Here is a 21,142-nt window from a genome sequence, read left to right as displayed (position 1 = left end):
GTGACAATCCTGTCAGGGACGGCAAAGCACCGAGACTCATATTGTCAGAAAAATGCTGTCTAAGCTGCTCTATTATTAGAAACACCATACTTATATTATTAATAATACAGTTTTAGTCAGAAGTTTGTCTTTGATCATGCATTAAATGTGTGCCAACATGTCAGCTGGTCGTTAACTCACTTCAACAGGTTTGATTCTGTTGGATCTAGCAAAATGTCTTGAAGCAGAGGCAAAAGTCACAATTGTCATCCGCTAAATTCAAAAGTTTATTCACATGATGTACGTAGTAACGTTATAAAGTAAGCACTTGTTTCTGGTACACAACTCAAAACATAAAATCCAGAACTGAATACTCTAGTGTTGAAACTTATAGCTTACACAAAATGTGTACCATAACTGTGCTGCGTATTGCTACACATGCAACATACAAATATAAGATTCACTGGTAAGGTTTTGAATCTTGATGAGAATATTATCTGAGGAATTACCACAAATATGCATTGTTTACCAAAATTTCAGAAAACGTAAGCAGTAATTGATTTGTGTCTTTCAATATTCATTCATGCAGCACATTAAATACAATCAGATGCTAATTGGGTAAGTTTGTATGATTGTAATAATGGTTTTTGAATTACATTAAGGCAGCATAGAGGGTCTGCTGTTTGAAATGATTTAATTGGAAGTACTTAACTCTATCATGACCATTGTTCACTGAACTTCAGGGATCATTTATGCATTGAGATACTCCAAAACAAACAGTTGCAGTATTTTATTGAGATTTTCAATTGTTGCTGGATCAAGATTAACCTCGTTATCTTCCATGGTGTGCCACAATTGAGGGAAAGGTGTCGGGATCATATGCAGAACGGGAACACCTGTGAAACCAAAACAGTGAAAAGTTAATTGACTTCTCCTGGGGTTCATTTCCATCAATATCCAACACTGGCTTTGCTGACTTTATTGACTTTCCAACAGCAGTACAATGCAATACGTAATAATAGCCAAAAAATGGGATTTACAGTTAAGTATATATGTTAAATAGTTAAATTAAATAAGTAGTGGTAAATCAGAAATAAAAAAAATAGGGAGGTCTGCTCATGGGGTCAATGTAAATCCAGAAATCGGATGGCAGATGGGAATAAGCTGTTCTTGAACTATTAAATGTATGCCTTCGGTCTCTTGTACCTCCTTCTCGATGGTATCAATGAGAACAAGCCATGAGCTGGGTGATGGGCATCCTTAATAATGCACACTGCCTTTTTGAGGCATTTTACATTGTAAAAGTATAAACTTAGACTTAAAAGAATAGTAAATATATCCATGTAGAGACTCCTTTGAATTTCATCCCTTATTAAAATGCACGAGGCTTCGTTCGGCATTGAACCCCAGTGGTGAACTTGCCCTGTATGGGATGGGGCTGGGTGGGGGAAGAAGGGACATTATGGTGTGTGGCTAGAACTGGGCATAAGACAAGAGGACACTCCACACTATGATATGCAACTCTTCATTATTTTCAAATATTACCTAGAGGGAATAATTGTAAAGCAAAATGCTGTTGGCATTTAATCATGTTTTCCCTCAACTGCAGTGCTTTTATGAACTTGGTGTTGCAGGAATTGGGCAGGAATATAAGTTCAAAGTAAACTTATTCTCAAAGTACATGTATGTTACCATATACTACCTTGAGATTCATTTTATTCAATGATTCCACTGAGTTCAGCAGGAAGGGGAAATGAGAGAAGGGAGAGTATGCCCAAGAGAAAGGTGAGAATTGGTGGTCTTGTAGGTGTGGTGAACTACATATACCTGTCTGGACAGGCCCCCCCCCCCCCCCCACCGCTGACTGCTCCTGTGGCTCCTCCCACTGACTGTGGCTTCTCCCACAGACCCCGGTATAAAGGCGATTGGAGCCTGGGCCCTGCCCTCAGTCTCCAGGATGTAGTATGGTGGTCAATTGCTGATTGTTCTTTCTTCCAGCCTATAAAAACCTATATCTCGCCTCACGTCTTAGAGAGTTATTGATGGTGCATCAGTAGGTATGCTGAATATAGAATAAAATTACAGAACTTAACTTTCAAAAAACAATTGCACTGAAGTCCATTAATTGAATAAAAAGTAGTGAAACAAGCCAAAATATATCATTTTAAACTGATAAACTGAGCTTCTAAGTCTGTATTTTGGCATCTGGCTGTCGAGGAATAATCCACTCATCTCTGCAAGTCGATTCAGGCAAACATTGGATGAACTGGGTGTAAATTATATATTTGATTGACAGGCTGTTAATTTCAATACTTGTCACTATTTTAAATGGGTTAATTTTCTCATAAGGCAGTAGGAATTTTAACAGAATGCATTAGTATTCTCTCCATGTATCATGAAGAGTACTCTAACTGGCTGCATTGCCGGCTGGGATGGTGTGTTGGGGCACTGCACAGGATTAAAATAAGCAGCAGAAAGTGGTGAACGCAGTCAGCTCGATCATAGGGGACTGAGGCACAGCATCCTGGACATCTTCAAAGATCATTGCCTTAAAAAGGTGGCATCCAGCATTAAGGACCCCCATTACCCAGGATACACCCTCTTCTTATTGCTACCTTCAGGAAGGAGGTTACGGAGCCTGAACAACTCAGGAACAGCTTCTTCCCCTCTGCCATCAGATTTCTGAATGGAAATTGAACCCATCAACACTACCTCACTTTTTTAAAAAAACTTGTACTATTTATTTAATTTAACCTCTTTAATATGTATTCTTTTTACCGTAATTTACAGCTATTATTATGTATTGCAATGTACTGCTGCTGCAAAGACAACAGATCTCATGACTCATGCAGGTGATATTAAACCTGATTCTGGCTCATTTTTTTAAAATAATGCAGAAGGAGAGCTTTTCTCTTCCAGCAGCTTCTGAATTGATCTTGCATTTAGACAGTTTGCTACATCAGATTTAAGCTCATAAGCTGCTTTCGGATTTTTTTTCACAAATGTGACAGTGAGAAAGAGTGCAGAAGGGCCATTTGATTATATATTGTGTCCTACAAGCTTTTTAAAATCTGATCAGTCCCATTTTGTAGCTCTATATTGAGTACAAAAGCATAGAAGATGTACAAAATATTAACATATCTATTATGATTCATGATTATCTTCTACCTCGCTGCAGAAATGGCACATGATCATCAATAACGTGCGCAGCTCGCATTCTGGTCCAGAAGTATTTGACCTCACTTTGATGGTCACTCAGTAAACCCAGACGATGAAGGCGTCGTTCTGTTGGATAACATTAAACACATGTTAGTTACATCACTTTTTATAGTTGACTCAGTAACTCCATATGTTTCCAGCATTAATGCATTGCCACTGTAACCTATCATAACACTGTAATACTGATACTCTATCTTTTCTAGAATCACAAATAATCTACACAAACGACAGCAAAATCACAACAACGAGAAAATGCTTGAAATGTCATTGATTATCCATAGAGAGCTGAAAATTATCCTCAACAATGCTGAACAAGGAAAATACTACTTTAATGTATCCTTCAGTTAAATGATAAGAGCAACAGGCTGTATCCTTTCAAATATGAAGTAACCGTACCTGAAGATTCACTTTTAAAGTATCACTTTTAATTAATCACTTGTATTTTAAAATATTCAAATACCATTTTTGGTGATTGTTGTGGCATGCTCTTAAATCTTCCAGCTGATCAACTAAATTGATGACAAGATACTGAAAAAATACTTTGTTTTCTGTAGTGGCCTTCATATCCTTTCCAGAATTCCCTTTATTCCAATAATGTAGCAAATTACCTTTTATACAAATGATGTACACACACATAATGTAGCAACTGTCGTAGAGTCTTTCCTGTTGTTGCATAAATCACATTTTTACTTTATTCTGTGTTATCTATATATTTATGTTGTTTGTACTCCCTCCCTGACCTAATGTTTATCTTCTGTTGAAAGTGATACTGACAACCAAACTCTCTAATACCAAGTATTTTATATTTTTTTACATGGAAATGTCTTTTGCTTCCAGTGGCTGTAAATCACTTTAAAACATTCTGTGAACTGCCAGAAAGTAGGGTCACAAACTAAAACCAAAGAAACAAACAGGGAAGTCGCTTGAGCTAAAACAGTCCAGCTGCACTGTCAGCCTGCAACTGATGACAAAATTATCCAGTCCTTAGATGCACTTCTTCAGCATTTCTTTTCCAGCAGATGGAATGGTGAGGAGAATAAAAGTCTTTATGCTGCATCTTCTACTCCTTCTTCAGTTTGTATGGGGTTTATATTATTTAATACTGTGAGCTCAAAGTCTAAAAATCTCTGGAAGTGTAAGGTTCCAAATATTTAGTTTTTCAGTGCTTCTCATATGAATCCTTGGCTCTGCAAGATGACAACCGCACTTACTGCTGTAAGTACTCATAGTTTAGATATTTTGCAACAGTTAGATATTCTGCAGTTTTATTTGTTTGCAAGTAACAGAGTTCATTGCATAGTGTCTGTATGGAGAAGCAGTAGGAAAAATATTCTTTCTATACAAAGGCTGAGTCTTTTCAAAACTTATTCCTCAAGTTTTTAGAAGTATCTCAATCCTAAACATCAATAGTTCTTTTCTTCCTCACAACTGTTGCTAGATCTTCTGAGTTCCTTCAGCAATTGCTTTGGAATCCTCTCTCAACACTCCTCTCACTGCTGGTCGACTTCTTCCTCTCTACTCTCTGCCCTAATGTAGGCTTTCAACCTGAAAAATTGACAGTTTTCTTTCTTCCCGCAGATGCTGCACGTCCTGCTGAATTCCTCCAGCACATTATTTGTTCATCTAGCAGTATGTTTCGTGCTCCATATTCCAGCTTTTATCGGCTCTGGTGTATTTATGTTGAGGCTTTATAAAGCACTGGTGAGGTCTCACTTGGGGTATTGTGAGCAGTTCTGGCTCCTTATCAAAGAAAGTATGTGCTGACCTTGGAAAGGGTGCAAAGGAGGTTCACAGAAATGATTCTGGGATTGAAGTGCTTATCAAATGAGAAGTGCTTGATGGCTCTGGGCCTATACTCATTGGAATTCAGAGAATGGCGGGGGGGGGGGGGGTGAATATCATTGACATCTGTCAAATGGTGAAAGGCCTCGAATAGTAAATGTGGAGAAGATGTTTTCTATGCTGGGAGAGTCTAAGACCAGAGAACACAACCTCAGAATAGAAGGGAGTCCTTTTAGAACGGAGATGGGGAAGGATTTCTTTAGCCAGAGAGTGGTGAATCTGTGGAATTCGTTGCCACAGGCAGCTGTGGAGGTCAAGTCATTGGGTGTATTTAAGGCAAAGGTTGATAGATTCTTGATCAGTCAGTGCAAGAAGGGATATGGGGGGACTGCAGAAGATTGGGGCTGACAGGGAAATTGGAGCAGCTGTGATGAAATGGCAGAGCAGACACTCATATATCTTCTGGTATTATGGTCCCACTTAAAATTGTTTTAAGTTAATCTAAAGTAATTTTTTTTTAGAACTCTTTCAGGGAAAATGACATTTATTATGGTTATTGAAAAGAATTCCATGTGCAAGGTTTTCCAGTGTCACAGCTGAAGGAGAAAATACAAGAGTATTGGTCATGCAGTCAATAATTAGAGGGTAAATACAATGCAGAAAAGTAAAAATTGCAAAATGCAAGGGAGGATCCACAACTGTTGTGATGCATAAAATCCATCAACTACATAATTATCGATATGTAAGTAATGCTTACTAATTTGAGTTACCTATTAGCTGCAGTCTTCTATGCCACCAAGCTGTATTTGGAAAGTAACTTGGAATTCTCGGATTTGGAGAACCGAGGAGATCCAACAGCACAAATAAATCCTAAAAGAAATGCAAGTAATTTATCAATAAGGATATTTCAATACCTATTGACTAGCCAAAAGATCTTGTAGAATTTCCTATCGAGTATTTATTTCATGACTAACATATCTACTGTCAAATGTCAGTGGTACCTATGTTAGTATCACATTGCCTCCAAACTGAAGCACATGAAGCCCCACTCCAGGGATGCCCACACAATATTCTGGCCTGTAATTCCAGTGGAACAAGTCAGAAATATATTTGATATGAAGTACTGTATTAAATTAGAGTCCTATTTGCTTCAAGTGGGGACATCTCGCAGAAGACAAAATGAGTATCCATTGCCAAATTTCATGCACAATTCCACATTTTGTAAGTTGCTTATCTGATCATTATCACATGGGACTTTGTGTGAGCTTGCTGGTATCATTTTGGGGGATCTGTCCTGGTTTGAACATGTCAGTGCCATTACAAAGAAACCACGGCAGTGCCTCTACGTTGTTAGAATTTTCTGAAGATTCGGCATGTTATCTAAAGCTTTGATAAACTTGTATAGGTGTGCAGTGGAGAGTATATTGACTGGTTGCATCGTGGCCTGGTATCAATGCACCAATACCCTGAAATGGAGGAGCCATAAAGAAGTAGTGTATACAGTTCAGTCCACATGGGTGAAGCCCTCCCATAACTGAGCACATCTTCATGGAGTGCTATCACAAGAAAGCAGCATCCATCGTCAAGGACACCCACCATCCAGGCCATGCTCTCTTCTCCCTGCTGCCATCAGGAAGGAGGTACAGGAGCCTCAGTTCCCACACTACCACATTCAGGAACAGTTATTACCTCTCAACCACTGGACTCTTGAACAGAGGGGAATACTTTGATCCCCAAAGAGGCCACGAACACAAGAAATTTGGAACATGAGTAAATAATTTGGGTCTTCAAGACAACCTTGTCATTTACTATGATCATGGCTGATCATTGCTGCCCTTCACTCCTCTTTTGTGTCATTTCTCTGTGTGATTTTATTCATTGATCTATAAATGCCCATCTTTTATATACTTGTACACACTTTTATTGATTGATCTTCTGCCACCCACTGAGCCAGAAATTCACCATCCTCTGGAGAACACATTTCCATGTAATTCAAGTTAATAACTGTCCTGTTACCTTGACACTACATCCCCTTATTCGAGACTCACACTCATGAAAACATCCCAGCCTCTCCCCATCAGGTCGACAGTAAACCAATTGGTTTATAGTTCAAGGTTACTTTATTGCAATAAACTTTTAAATCAGAACTCTGATTTATTCACTCTGATATTAATGTTAATTCCCCAGCTTGTCTGGTGGCATGGAATATTACAACTCTGGCTTTTCATCCAGTAGCTTAAACATGACACTGTTGTATCACTTTCCAGAAAGTCAAAGTGGGAAGATGTTTAATAGATCTTTATGAACATTGACTTTAGTTTGTGCTTCATAGATTTAAATTGTTATTCTTCAACATGTATTTTCTCAGTCAGGTTCACTTTCTGCACTCAGATGTTACCTACAATTGCATGCAGCATGTTGGTTTCATTTGAACCAAGTGGAAAAGCTGTCCTCTCCATCTTCTGTGCCAAATGTCGAGAACCATACAGCGAGTCATTCTCTGACCAATATTGAAATGCTTCTTCTCCATCGAAGAAAATGAGCTGCAGTGTAAGATCTGGCCTGCCCCTGGTATTCTGAACAAAAGAAAAATAATTTAAATACAAATTATTTGTGTGCAGTTTTGGGCTCCTTATTTTAGAATGGATATACTGTCATCGGAGAGGGTTCAGAGAAGATTTACGAGAAATGATTCTACGAATGAAAGTTACCATATGAGGAATGTCTGGCAGCTCTTGGGCTGTATTCCCTGTAGTTCATGAGAATGACAGGAGGATCTCATAGAAATATTCTGAATATTAAAAGGTCTGAACAGATTAGATATGGCAAAGTTATTTACCGTAATAGGGGAGTCTAGGACAAGACAAGATTTAACAATGTCCATATAGAACAGAGATGCCAAGAAATTACTTTAGGAGAGCATGGTAAATCTGTGGAATTTGTTGCCATGAGCGGCTGTGGAGGCCAAGTCATTGGGTGTATTTAAGGCTGAAATAGATAGGTTCTTGATTAGCCAGGGCATCAAACGGAATGGGGACAAGGCAGGGGAGTGGGGATGACTGGAAGAATTGGATCAGCCATTATTGAATGGCAGAGCAGACTCGATGGGCCAAATGGCCTACTTCTGCTCCTATACCTTATGATCTTATAATCCAAAGTCAATATATCCTCACTAAAAAATAGAACATCTAGTAAATTTCAGACGGAGATGAAATTTCTGTTAAGATATTCTCAAACATAAAGTGATGTTTTAATTTGTCAAGTTACTTATTTAACTTCGTGGTTATTGATGTATCATGTATTAAGGAATACCTTTAAATGAAGTAATGAATTGTCCAGTGACCGAGCCAGTTCCAAAATCATAGCACATGGCACAGCAGCATCTATGGCACCCATGTAAACTCTGTTGTACCACCACTCATTGAAGTATTTTGAATCATGATGACAGGCAAGCACCAGCCTGCGTTTGGCTGAGGGTTCCAGCGTCACAATGATATTTGAAAATGTAACTGTTCCATAGGGTATTGCCTCCTGGAAAGTGTCCTCTTCAATTACCCAGTCAGCCTGGAGTTCACTTAACTGACTTATGATATGCTGTGGAAAGAAAAAAAAACAATTTAACAAGTGTAAAGGAATCAAAGATAGTTCAAAAAAAGACTTTGCTTAACAGACATTTTATTCTGCTATTTCTGTTGACTTTCTTAACTTGAGTCATTATCTAAAATACTGGCAGTCATGTCCAGGGCAAATGTGATCAAGAAAATATGAAGTGGTCTTGTTGTCAGTTCTGCTTTCTTGCTTCAGTTATCAGCTTTCTACATCTGATAATGCAATTGTAGAAGCCAAGCAAATAAACACCTGCCCGAGAACGTCCGCACACAGTGGAAATTCAAATGCTGGCAGCATCTCTGGAAAAGAGCAAACAGTTGACATTTTGGGCCAAGTCCTTTCATCAGCACTGGTGAATACCTGCCCTCACTTCAATTAAATAATAAGAGCATCAGGATTTCTTCTTTTGAAAAAAATAGGGATTTTACCTGAAAGTTCACTTTTAATTTATAACATTTAAATAACATTCTTGGTAATTGTTGTAGCATACTTTTAAAGCTTCAAGGTACTCCCCTGCGATGGAGAAGATACTGAGAAAAAGACTAATTTCTATTTTGGCTTTCATATCCCTTCCAGAATGTTCTGGAGCCCTTTACAACAATGATGGACATAAATTAGTTAGGGACTGTTGTAATGTAGTGTCTTTCCTGCTCGTTTTTCAAAATTATGTCATGGAAACTGCTATTTGCAATTTTGAGAGGGCAGGTGTGGTCTCTATTTTATCCAAAAGGTCAGAATTCATACAGCGCAACAGCCTGGATACTTGTGCTTTGGGAGTGTGCCTTGAATGTAGCATCATCTGACTTGGATATAGATTACTCACCACTGAGCCACAGCTGAGAAAGTGAGCACATTGCATTAATTGTTTATTTGTCAAAAAGCTGCAAAACATTAACCAAATTGGACAAGAATTGACATCTGCAGTTTGGAGTCAAAAAGGCATTCCAGGAAAGTAACAGGGGAGCTTAAACATTATTTGAACCGTAATAGCAATAATCTTTCTGTGGCCTCCTCCATGGGTACTGCGCCTCTGGTAGTCACTGGGAGTGGCTTCTCCACAGCGCAAGCCAGGGCAGAGTTGATGTGGAGATCCGTCTGTTGCCCATGCATTGGATCCCCTTCTCCATGCTGATGACAGGTCCAAAGGGACGACTAAAGTTGATACAGTTTGGTGCCAGCAGCATTGCAGGAGTTGCCGTGCCAGTGCTGGGTACAACAGTCAGCCGCCTTCAGGACTCCGACTCCGGAACTTTCCTCGGACTTTACTCCCAAAGCCTTTCCCGTGAACGGGTACAGCCACAAGGCAGCGGAGGTTTGAAATCGGATTTTTCCCTCCCCTAAATGAGCAACCATCCATGGTTAATGAGCCCCAGCTGCCCGGAACAACTGGTTTTAAGGTGCCAGTGGTCAGCATTTGCCCCTTCTCCTGTTAGTGAGAACTATGCCACTCATGAAGGCCAGGACTCGGCCTTGGTTGTCAGAGGCTGATTGAGACGCACGCCGTGAAGGGCATTTGTTTAACAGTGGGAGCTCGTCCCCATTACCACCCTTCGGCTATGACTGCCCTTGGAGCCGGCAATAATCTTACCCAACGATTATGGTGAGAAATCTTAATGACTCTTTTCAAGCAGATGAATCTCAGATGTTTGAAAAGTTCAGGGTAAGACACTTACTTCTAACTAGCCTTTTCATTAGTCAAATATGATTCAGTTAAAAAAACAGCTTAATTAATGCAGAAACATTCCAAGACAAATTAAATTTGATTGAGCCATTGTCTTACAGACCCTATTCGCTCACCTGCCGCACTGCAACATTTCCAATAGATCCAGAGTATCTTTCCCGAAGCATTGGTCTCAGATAATTGTACCACATGATGGAAATGTTGGTCAGTGAAGTCATATTGCGGACATCATTTGTAGTCAGGTATCTGGGTTTATGAAATAGCTGGAGGCGTGAGAACATTGAGAATGTGAGATAATTTAAGGTCTCTATGTTACCCCCACAATTTTTCAGCATTTGTTAGGAGATTTGGCACCACAACCATATATTTTAACACTTTTGAAAAGATAATATATATAAATCTTAAATTAGATTTTAAAATCACTTCTCCTCAGTGCTGCCAATCAACAAGTCACGGTAAAGTCGACCATAGATTAGACAAAGAATACTGCATAAATAATGCTCTGTGTACTGTATTACTATGGGTGGTGAGGTGGACCAAAGGAGGCATCAGGTGCTGCTTCCCTCCACTAGCCTGCAGGTCACCCTTAGGCAAGGTGTAGCACCTGTGCAGCTCCCTGGATTAGAATCATATGAAGCCATGGGAGCAGGTGGTGGATGGTCTTTTGAGCAGCTGGTACATAACACAAGTCCTGGTGATACGACCACTGACGTCAGGCAGACAATCTCTAAAGAGTATTGATAGTGGCTGGGGTCACCCATCTTGTAAAGACACTGTTCGGAAGGTGTCGATGGCAAACCACTTCTTTCGAAAAAGTTGCCAAGAACAATCATGATCACCATCATTGCCCACCTCATGTGACAAGGCACATAATGATCTGATGATATTACTACAGTGCTAAATGGACAAAATAATCAATTTTTCCAGTGGTTTTAAAATGTTGGGATAAACAAAAACACAATGCCTACAGCCTTAAAACTGTGAGTTCTGAAATAGGCCAATAAATCCACTGTCTAATCTTGTTTTATTATTCTGACATCATAAATCATGGAATCAGATACTTACTTCTGTCAGAACAAGACCTCTTATAGTAGCTTCATTTTTCTAGAGATGCATTTGCTGCCCAATTTTCGAGATATTGTAGTAATGCAGAGAACACTGAATGAGAGGAATATCACTTGAAGATGCCTCTTGCAACAGACAAATACCTAATCTCCTCATTATTTTCCCATTGTTCAATTTCTAGTTTATTGTTGTCATAGGCATATATACACAAGGTATAACTGCATGAATGTTCACTTTTGCAGCAGCAAGAACAGCACAGTAATTACAGGCAAAGGTCAAATTTACTATGTTTACATAAACTTAGTACTGTCCAAGAGTCTTAGGCACATATACAAAGTAGTATCTACAGTGCCCATAAGAAATGTTCACTCCCATGGAAGTTTTCATGTTTTATTGTTTAACAACTTTGAAACACATTGGATTTAATTTGGCTTTTTTGACACTGATCAACAGAAAAATACTCTTTCGTGTCAAGGTGAAAACACTGCAGTACTGATTGACCGGGGTTCAAATCCTGCCACTGCCTGTAAGGAGTTTGTATGTCCTCCCTGTGACTGCATGGGTTACCTACAGGTAGGTTAAATTAATTGGTCATTGTAAATTACCCTGTAATTAAGCTATGGTTAAGTTGGGGACTTGCTAGCGTGAGGCTTGAAGGGCCAATTCTGTGCCGTATCTCAATAAGTAAGTTTCCCCCAGCCCTCAAATTCACTTGGTCCATCTCAGACGCTTCTCTCCCCTTTCTCGATCTCGCGGTCTCCATCTCTGGAGACAGACTATCCACTGACGTCTTCTATAAACCCACTGACTCCCATAACTACCTTGATTATACCTCTTCCCACCCTGCCAAATGCAAAAATTATACTCCCTATTCCCAGTTCCTCCGTCTCCGCCACATCTGCTCCAAGGATGAGGCTTTCCATTCCAGGACATCCCAAATGTCCTCTGTCTTTAAGAATCATGGTTTCTCTTCTGCGGCCATCAATGATGCCCTCACCTGCATCTCCTCCATTTCCCACACTTCAGCCCTCACCCCATCCTCCCATCACCACAACAGGGACCGTGTCCCCCTTGTCCTCACCTATCACCCCATCAGCCTCCAGATCCAGCATATTATCCTCCGCAACTTCCGCCATGTTCAACAGGACCCCACCACTAAGCACATCTTTCCCTCTCTACCCCTCTCTGCTTTTCACAGGGATCGTTCTCTCTGCGACTGCCTGGTCCACACGTCCCTCCCCATAGATCTCCCAACTGGCACATAACCCTGCAAGCGTAAGTGCTACACCTGTCCCTACACCTCATCTCTTACCACCATTCAGGGCCCCAAACAGTCCTTCCAGGTGAGGCAACACTTCACTTGTGAGTCTGTTGGGGTAATCTATTGCATCCGGTGCTCCCGGTGCGGCCTCCTCTACATCGGCGAGACCCAATGCAGATTGGGGGACCACTTCGTCGAGCATCTCCACTCCATCTGCAACAACAGACAGGATCTCTTGGTTGCCACCCACTTCAACTCTCCTTCACATTCCCATTCGGATATGTTCATACATGGCCTCCTCTACTGCCATGATGAGGCCAAATTTCGGTTGGAGGAACAACATCTCATATACCGTCTGGGTAGTCTCCAGCCCCTTGGTACGAACATCGAATTCTCCAACTTCCGGTAATTCCTTCCCCCTCCCTTCCCCCATCCCACCTTCACTCTGTCTCCTCTTCTAACTGCCTATCACCTCTTTGCGGTGCAAAGCGGGGGGGCGAACATAAGTGGAGATGTGGAGAAAGCGAACCAGCTGAACAACTTCTTCAACAGGTTCAACAGCTCAATCTCATCCTCACCGCAGAAATCCACACCAGGCTTACTTCCCTCACAGGAAAATAGCCACTCACAGGAGACCTTGCCCACGCCCAGGATTACGGCTGCACAGGTGGAAGGTCAACTGAGGAAGATCTGTACCAGCAAGGCGGCTGGACCGGATGGAGTTTCCCCACGATTACTGAGGGCCTGTGCGACTGAGCTGGGAGAACCACTACAGCGCATCTTCAACATGAGCCTGGAGCAGAGAAGAGTACCCAGACAGTGGAAAACATCCTGTATTGTCCCGGTACCAAAGAAACCACAACCAAAGGAGTTGAATGACTTCAGACCTGTTGCCTTGACGTCACACGTGATGAAGACCATGGAGCGGCTGATAATACAGAATCTGAGGCCACAAACCAGGCACGCCCAGGATCCTCTTTAGTTTGCGTATAAGGAGAAGGTGGGAGTGGAGGATGCTATCACATATTTGCTGCACAAATCACTCTCTCACCTAGATGGGGTCAGTTGTGCTGTGAGGATTACATTCCTTGACTTCTCTAGTGCCTTTAACACCATCCAGCCCAAGATCTTAAGGCACAAACTAACGGAGATGGGAGTAGACTCTCACATGGTGGATTGGATAGTGGACTACTTGACAGATAGACCTCAATATGTGCGGTTGGGAGACTGTAGGTCTGACACGGTGGTCAGCAGCACAGGAGCACCGCAGGGAACCGTACTCTCTCCGGTCCTGTTCACCCTGTACACATCAGACTTCCAATATAACTCGGAGTCCTTCCATGTGCAGAAGTTTGCTGATGACACGGCCATAGTGGGGTGTGTCAGGAATGGACAGGAGGAGGAGTATAGGAAACTGATACAGGACTTTGTGATATGGTGCAACTCAAACTACCTGCGTCTCAATATCACCAAGACCAAGGAGATGGTGGTGGACTTTAGGAGATCTAGGCCTCATATGGAGCCAGTGATCATTAATGGAGAATGTGTGGAGCAGGTTAAGACCTACAAGTATCTGGGAGTACAGTTAGATGAGAAGCTAGACTGGACTGCCAACACAGATGCCTTGTGCAGGAAGGCACAGAGTCGACTGTACTTCCTTAGAAGGTTGGCATCATTCAATGTCTGTAGTGAGATGCTGAAGATGTTCTATAGGTCAGTTGTGGAGAGCGCCCTCTTCTTTGTGGTGGCGTGTTGGGGAGGAAGCATTAAGAAGAGGGACGCCTCACGTCTTAATAAGCTGGTAAGGAAGGCGGGCTCTGTCGTGGGCAAAGTACTGGAGAGTTTAACATCGGTAGCTGAGCGAAGGGCGTTGAGTAGGCTACGGTCAATTATGGAAAACTCTGAAAATCCTCTACATAGCACCATCCAGAGACAGAGAAGCAGTTTCAGCGACAGGTTACTATCGATGCAATGCTCCTCAGACAGGATGAAGAGGTCAATACTCCCCAATGCCATCAGGCTTTACAATTCAACCGCCAGGACTTAAGAACTTTTTAAAAGCTATTATTAATGCTTTTTGAGATAGTGATTTAGTTGCATATCATATTTTTTACTGAGTTAAGTATTGTATGTAATTAGTTTTGCTACAACAAGTGTATGGGACATTGGAAAAAAGTTGAATTTCCCCATGGGGATGAATAAAGTATCTATCTATCTATCTATCTATCTATCTATCATGACTCTGCCTTCTTCTACTACCCATAGTGCTTTCCCCTTAGATTCCTTCTTCACCTCTCCTGCCTATCCCCTCCCTGCTTCCCCTCCCCCACCCCTTGATCTTTCCTCTGATTGGTTTTCCACCCTCCCCCCACCTTCTTTATAGGGCCCCTGCCCTCTCCTTCTTTAGTCCTGACGAAGGGTCTCGACTCGAAACGTTGACTGCTTCTTTCAACGGATGCTGCCCGACCTGCTGAGTTCATCCAGCCTTTTTGTACGTCTTGATTTGACCACAGCACCTGCAGTGTACTTTGTGTTTAAATATTAAGTGTTATTTGGTAACTTGAAAGACGTAATATACAGTACTGTGCAAAAGTCTTATGCACTCTAGATATATGTGTGTGTATATATATATATATATATATATATATATATATATAGAGTGCCTAAGACTTTTCCACAGTACTGTATAATAACATAAATAATATATCTTAAAACACGACTTGTTACAGCAGTCATTTTGTAGTAAAAGATATGAATGAAAATACTTTAGTATTACATGGGGAAGCAGTGTTATTCAACTCTAGCATTTTACTAGCTTCCTGATTTTCTAAAGGAAAATTCTGCATCTAAAATACACACCGGTAGTTTACAGTTGCAACTTTAATGCAAATACACATTTTATAACTGTTGCCATGAAATTCATTATATATTGTTAACTCACCAAATTTTGAAGCCCTGAATTATTACACATTATCCCAAGCAGAAAGTTTATACTATCTGGAGGAGAGTTTCTTGACTAAGTCCCGTTGTATCACTGCCAGTTTGAACAAGTACTAAAATAACAATGCTCAAGTTTGGAACCAATACAGCCAGCATTCCCGGCTGTTGATTACATTCATTCAAAATAAATTGTATTGTGGTTCACACTGGGGTGGACTAAAGATGTATTGATTCTCAATAAGTCAGTTACATTAAAAAGGAAAAAAATGTAACTTGCACATTTTTAAGGAGAACCTCCTATCATGGATTCATATCAAAGGACAAAATTACAAACTGCTGGAGAAACTCAACAAGTTGAACAGCAGCTGTGGGGCAAAGGAATTGGAATGTTTCTGTTCAAGACCTGCATCAGATCTGAGAGCAGCGGGGGTTAGCACCAGGGTGAGGCAGGGATCGGTAGTGAGGGATGGCCAAACCAGGAAGACACGGAGAGACTAATCCCCATGAAGGACATAAAGGGGTAAGGAGAGAGTCACTTGTGTCATCAAAGGACAAAATTACAGTCCCTTTGAAGGATATCACACCATTTGACGTTGCAGCATTCGCGGAGCAATTAGAGTTCAAACATTTCATCACCACTCAAGATGACATCCTCAGCACACAGCTGCTGGAATTCATAAGAGTGCAAATTTGTGACATGATTTTCACTCTTTGTTGTGAATTTCACAATATCCGATAGAGTAGTGTGTTTCTTTAGAACTGCAATGTTTGAAGGTAGGCCAGAATGTACTTGTGTAAAATTATGATAGACCTAAAGAGACTGAATCAGAAGGATGGCCCCAAAATGAATGGGATAGATTTGAAATAATTATAGTAGGGTTTAAAGCAGTTGAGGAAAACATTTCTCAGCTAGAATCTGGAACCCACTGCCTTAAGGAATGATAGAAGGAGCAACCTTACCAAATTTACTTGGATGTGTATGGAAGAGTTTTAATATTTGGATTAGGTGAAATGGTTTGAATTTATGCTTTGAAATTGCTTTGAATTTATGAAACCATCTTCATGTGATGCTTTAGGCACCAAACGAAAACTGTCTTAGGAGTCTGAGTTATTATGTCAGTACATCAGGAGCTTGAGGAGATTTGGAAGACATTAAAGACTCAATGGTTCCATTTTGCGTCAGAGAAGTATACATTATACTGTATAACCTGAAATTCTTATTCTCCGCAGACATCCACAAAACAGAAGAAAAGACAAAAAAAGTAATGACAGAAAAAGTGTTAGAACTCAAAAGGCCCCCTCCCCACTCAGAACCAGCAACAAAAGCATTAACCCTCCCCCTAACCCCACTAAAGTGTGTCAGCCCCTCCCCCCACCCACCATGTAAGCAACAGCAAAGCCCCCAAAGACCACGATCTAGAGCCCAACACTTCAATATCTCAACAGGCCCTCTCTCTCACTAATGAGGGAAAGAGAGATATCACTCCTACAACAGTGAGAGGGAGATCAACACACCTTAAAGATTTCTATGGATCACAACTTGGTACGGAGCCTGCAATACACAGGATCGCAAGTGTTTGTAGAGAGAGACATCTCCAGCACAGGTACAACCCTTCCTACCATTGAGGACACCTTCAAGAGGTAGTGCTTCAAGAAACTGCAACCCTTACAATCCAGGACATGACCTCTTCTCATTTCTACCATCATGGAGGAGGTAAAGGAGCCTGAAGACCCTCATTCAATGATTTAGGAACAGCTTCTTTCCCTCACCCATCAGATTTCTTAACATTGCCTTTTTCTCTTGTATTATTCTTTTTTTTAATCTATAGGATTTAATGTCTTTGAACCGTACGGCTGGCACTAAACCACAAATTTCATGACATTTTAGTCAGTAATAATAAACCTGATTTTGATTACTGTAACCATCCCAAGTTAGTTTAAATGCCTAGGAATTTGGCAGCTATTCACTGAAAAATGTCAACAGCATTTGAAAGTTGAGTTGATTAGTACTCATCATGGATTAGAGACATTATGTCAGGCTTACTACTGGATCTGCTCATGAAGCCTGGACAAAGGGGGATGAGGTTAATTATGAGGTGAAGTAGCGACGCAGATCCAGATGACACAAGGAAGCTGGTTCCTGGATTCTATATCCCACCACCATATTTCTGGATGCCCTTCACCATATGTGGCATTCTTTGAGGTTTGGCATTGATGGATTTCTGTCGCTCTTGTGTCTACTAGCCAGGAGACAGATTCCACTGAGAATCCATTCTGTTGTGTTTGCAATGAAACCCAGGACTTAAAATTACCAGAGCTTCATGCCATCTCTGGTTGTGAACTACCATCCCCCCCCCCCACCAGCTTAAAATAGGAGTTTCAAATTTTTTTACGCATTCTATTGAAGTTAGGTGATAGAAAAAACTGAATTGCAAACTGGCTGTATGGAAAACATGCTTACTACCAAAATACAGGAGGTGATTTCTTTTTCTAGTGATGCTGTACCTTGTATCCTATTAATAAGAACACTCAGAGAAAGAGAAGCTCAGCTGAAAACTCCTGCCTTTTTCTCCATTTTAAAATATAAAGCATAACCTTTGTGCACAATATTTGCTTCACAGTGGAACTTCAATCTATAAAACCTACCTTTTCTTCTGTCCACGGAGCTTTGTATTCTCCTTGTGTTTCCACTTGGCAGAAAATTGCTGGCAAATTAACTAAAATTGCACATAGAAGAAAATTCAAGATATTGTTGCAAGCCATCTCTCACTGTGGAAATAAGCAAACACACAATTTCTTATCCTCTTGCTCTCTCTCTCTCTCTCTCTCTCTCTCTCTCCCTTTCTGTCGTCACAGAGTAGTGAGCAATTTTGTGAGTCAAATCAGAACCTTCAGGGCACTTAAAAAGCTTTGAATTTTCACTTACGTCATTTCCAGACTCCATTTGATTGGCAAATGAAGAATGAGATTATCTTTACCAAGATCTATTGTGTTTTATTGGCTATGCTCCTGTTTAGGCTTTCTTTTAAAAAAAAATGCAATCCTAACTGAACATAGAGAGCTCTTAGACGTTTTAAAGCTGCTTCAGTTTCCCCTGGAAAAGCAGTTAACGTCAGCGAATTCCATATGGTTTGTTAAACACACATAGCATTAAATTATTTTAATGGAAAATGTTCTGCGGATCACTGAAAAATTATGAATGGCTGCTGCTATTTCAGAATTGTAACAAATAAAGCTATTTTAAGAACATTCAGCAACAAGACAAGGTGGCACAACATGTTTATCGCACATATTGTGCTAAGTGATTTTTGTGCCATTTTAAAGGCTAATGTTCTCTGATATTTTTCTAATAACCCCTCATCAAACTGCTGATAACCTCATTGGGTAGCATCCCCATGGTGAATGTGACAATATAAGTGCCAGTAGGTCACAGAAGAACTCACTGCTGAGCCGATTCTACGATCACTTCTTCACCGCTGGTACTCCTTGAAGGGGCCACAGTTGAGGCTAATATCAACTGAAGTATCAGAGGTTACTGAGAAGGAAGTGCTAATACAGGGGGAAATGACCATTTGTGAATCAAAGCTATTCTCATTCTTTGAAGGTCCAGAAAATTGTCAGGGAACTGGACTCTTTAAACAGTGTGCTGTCCAAGACAAGCATTCCTCATTCAACCACAACATTTATTTAGCATCTTTGCTGCAGCAGAAATTCACCAAGCCAGTTAACATAAGGCAAGTAAACAGAAAAAATGATATATTTGGTGGCATCAGGTTATGACTGAGCTGAAAGATCACAGAAGAGAAAATTCCAAGCATCTGCATCTTGACAGAATTTCAGGGCTACAATTTATGTTTTTATATTCCAGTATGCACATTTCCACTATAATAATTTTCTGTGCAGAGTAATGTTCTGGTGAACAGTGGGCTAACATTTTCATCTTCTGTTAGTTCTTATTTAAAATGTTTGGATCAAAGTTAAGATCATCTGATTGGAAAGTTTAAACTATGGTTGAAAAGAATCTAATTATTTTCAACAAACAGTAAAGGTACAAAGCCACACATTTGGTACAAATTTTAGTTATGTGGTTTTTCAACTATGTTGCCCTATCCTAAGATGTTTCACATATTCTGAAAACAAAGCAGACTTCTACTTTCAAAACTCTCCCATTAGTATGACAATGTGTTGTTAGCTGGTGATCTAATCTGACTTTAAAAAGGTAATTTTTGTGGAAGACTATTTTGTCAATCTACTTTGTATTTGTTTGCAAGAAGACAATGTAATACAAAATGCATCATCAACTGAATTATGTGCCGATCGTTTCATGAACAAAATTATTCTTTGTACTCACTCTAGACGAGGTTGGCATTTATTACTAATCCCCAGCAGGCAAGCGAGGAAGGTGGGTTTTGAACTGCAGTGATCTCATTTAAATGTCCCCCAGACAATGTTTCAGTGCCTACAGCATTGGGTGGATCTGGAGTTACAAACAGGAGACATCCTGAAAGGGCATCTATGGACCATTTGTGGACTTCCAACAATCTGATAGCTTCATGGTCACATTCAGGATACTGCCTGTTCTTTCCTGAATGTTAGAAAGATCAACAAGTTCAGGGCAAACTTGGAACATGCATTTTGTATATCATTATTGCAACCCTTTGGATTACTATTCCAATAACATGACTACTGCACTGGTATTCCCCAAAAGGAGACTATTTTTACTTATTCCTGAAGAAATAGTGAAACCTGTCCTTTCAGAAGAGTTACTGCCCCTTTAATAAATGCTGCCCTGCTCTGGACCTCCCTGATGATTACAATATTCTGTCCCAACTGTTTACAATAGAGTCGTTTTACAGATGTTGTATGATTGAAACCAGATGTGCATTTTGAACATGTCATCAATGAGCAAACCTTTCATACTCAGGGAACTTTATCAGTTTTAACCAGCCAGTTCTGAAATGACAGAAGGGGAACCACAGTTCTGGCCTGTCCAGGAATCCATTGGACAAAAGAACATAAGCCATCGGAACAGAGTCGGTGGTCTGGCCTGTTGAGTCTGATCTGATTATGGACTCAGTTCCAACTACCTGTCTTTCTCCTAAAACCCTTAATTTCATCACTATTCAAACATCTATATAACTGTGTCTTAAATATGTATATTTAACAGCCTCTGCTATTTCACTGGGCAGAGAATCTCAGATGTACTACTCTCTGGGAGGAACAGCCATTCTTTATCTTCATCCTAAATCTGGCATTCCTCCACCCCACCCCAGAATCCTGAGGCTATGTCCCCAAGTTCTAGCCTCCTAACTTTATCCTGTCCCCTTCGTAATTTTATATACTGCATGTTTCTATAAGATCCACCTCAGTCTTTTAAACTCCAGAAAGTATAGCCCCAGGCAACTCAATCCGTCCTTACAGGTCTCAGCCCGAAATGTCAACAGTGCTTCTCCCTATAGATGCTGCCTGGCCTGCTGTGTTCCACCAGCATTTTGTATGTGTTGCGTAGGTTAATACCCTTTATTTCCGGAACCAACTCAATAAACCTCCTCTGCAGTGCCTCTCAAGCCAATATGCCCTTTTTGAAGTAAAGAGAACAAAGCTGC

At 40.6% G+C, this 21,142-nt stretch overlaps 1 protein-coding gene across 1 annotated transcript; it reads right to left on the bottom strand.

Moving 5' to 3' along the window:
* Window positions 1-242: 242 nt before the first annotated feature.
* On the bottom strand, window positions 243-18,372 carry qpct (glutaminyl-peptide cyclotransferase). Its single transcript, XM_073050558.1, has 7 exons — window positions 18,183-18,372; window positions 10,387-10,533; window positions 8,293-8,574; window positions 7,383-7,556; window positions 5,751-5,850; window positions 3,148-3,264; window positions 243-875 (listed from the first exon to the last, which is right to left on the bottom strand). The coding sequence occupies exons 1-7, from the start codon at window positions 18,297-18,299 to the stop codon at window positions 730-732; spliced, it is 1,083 nt and encodes a 360-aa protein (XP_072906659.1). The 5' UTR covers window positions 18,300-18,372; the 3' UTR covers window positions 243-729.
* Window positions 18,373-21,142: the final 2,770 nt, after the last annotated feature.

The sequence above is a fragment of the Hemitrygon akajei genome, chromosome 7 (genome assembly GCF_048418815.1).
Source record: "Hemitrygon akajei chromosome 7, sHemAka1.3, whole genome shotgun sequence".
NCBI classification, from domain to species: domain Eukaryota; kingdom Metazoa; phylum Chordata; class Chondrichthyes; order Myliobatiformes; family Dasyatidae; genus Hemitrygon; species Hemitrygon akajei.
The sequence above is the reverse complement of the archived record's forward strand: the minus strand, read 5'-3'. Positions and strand labels throughout refer to the sequence as shown.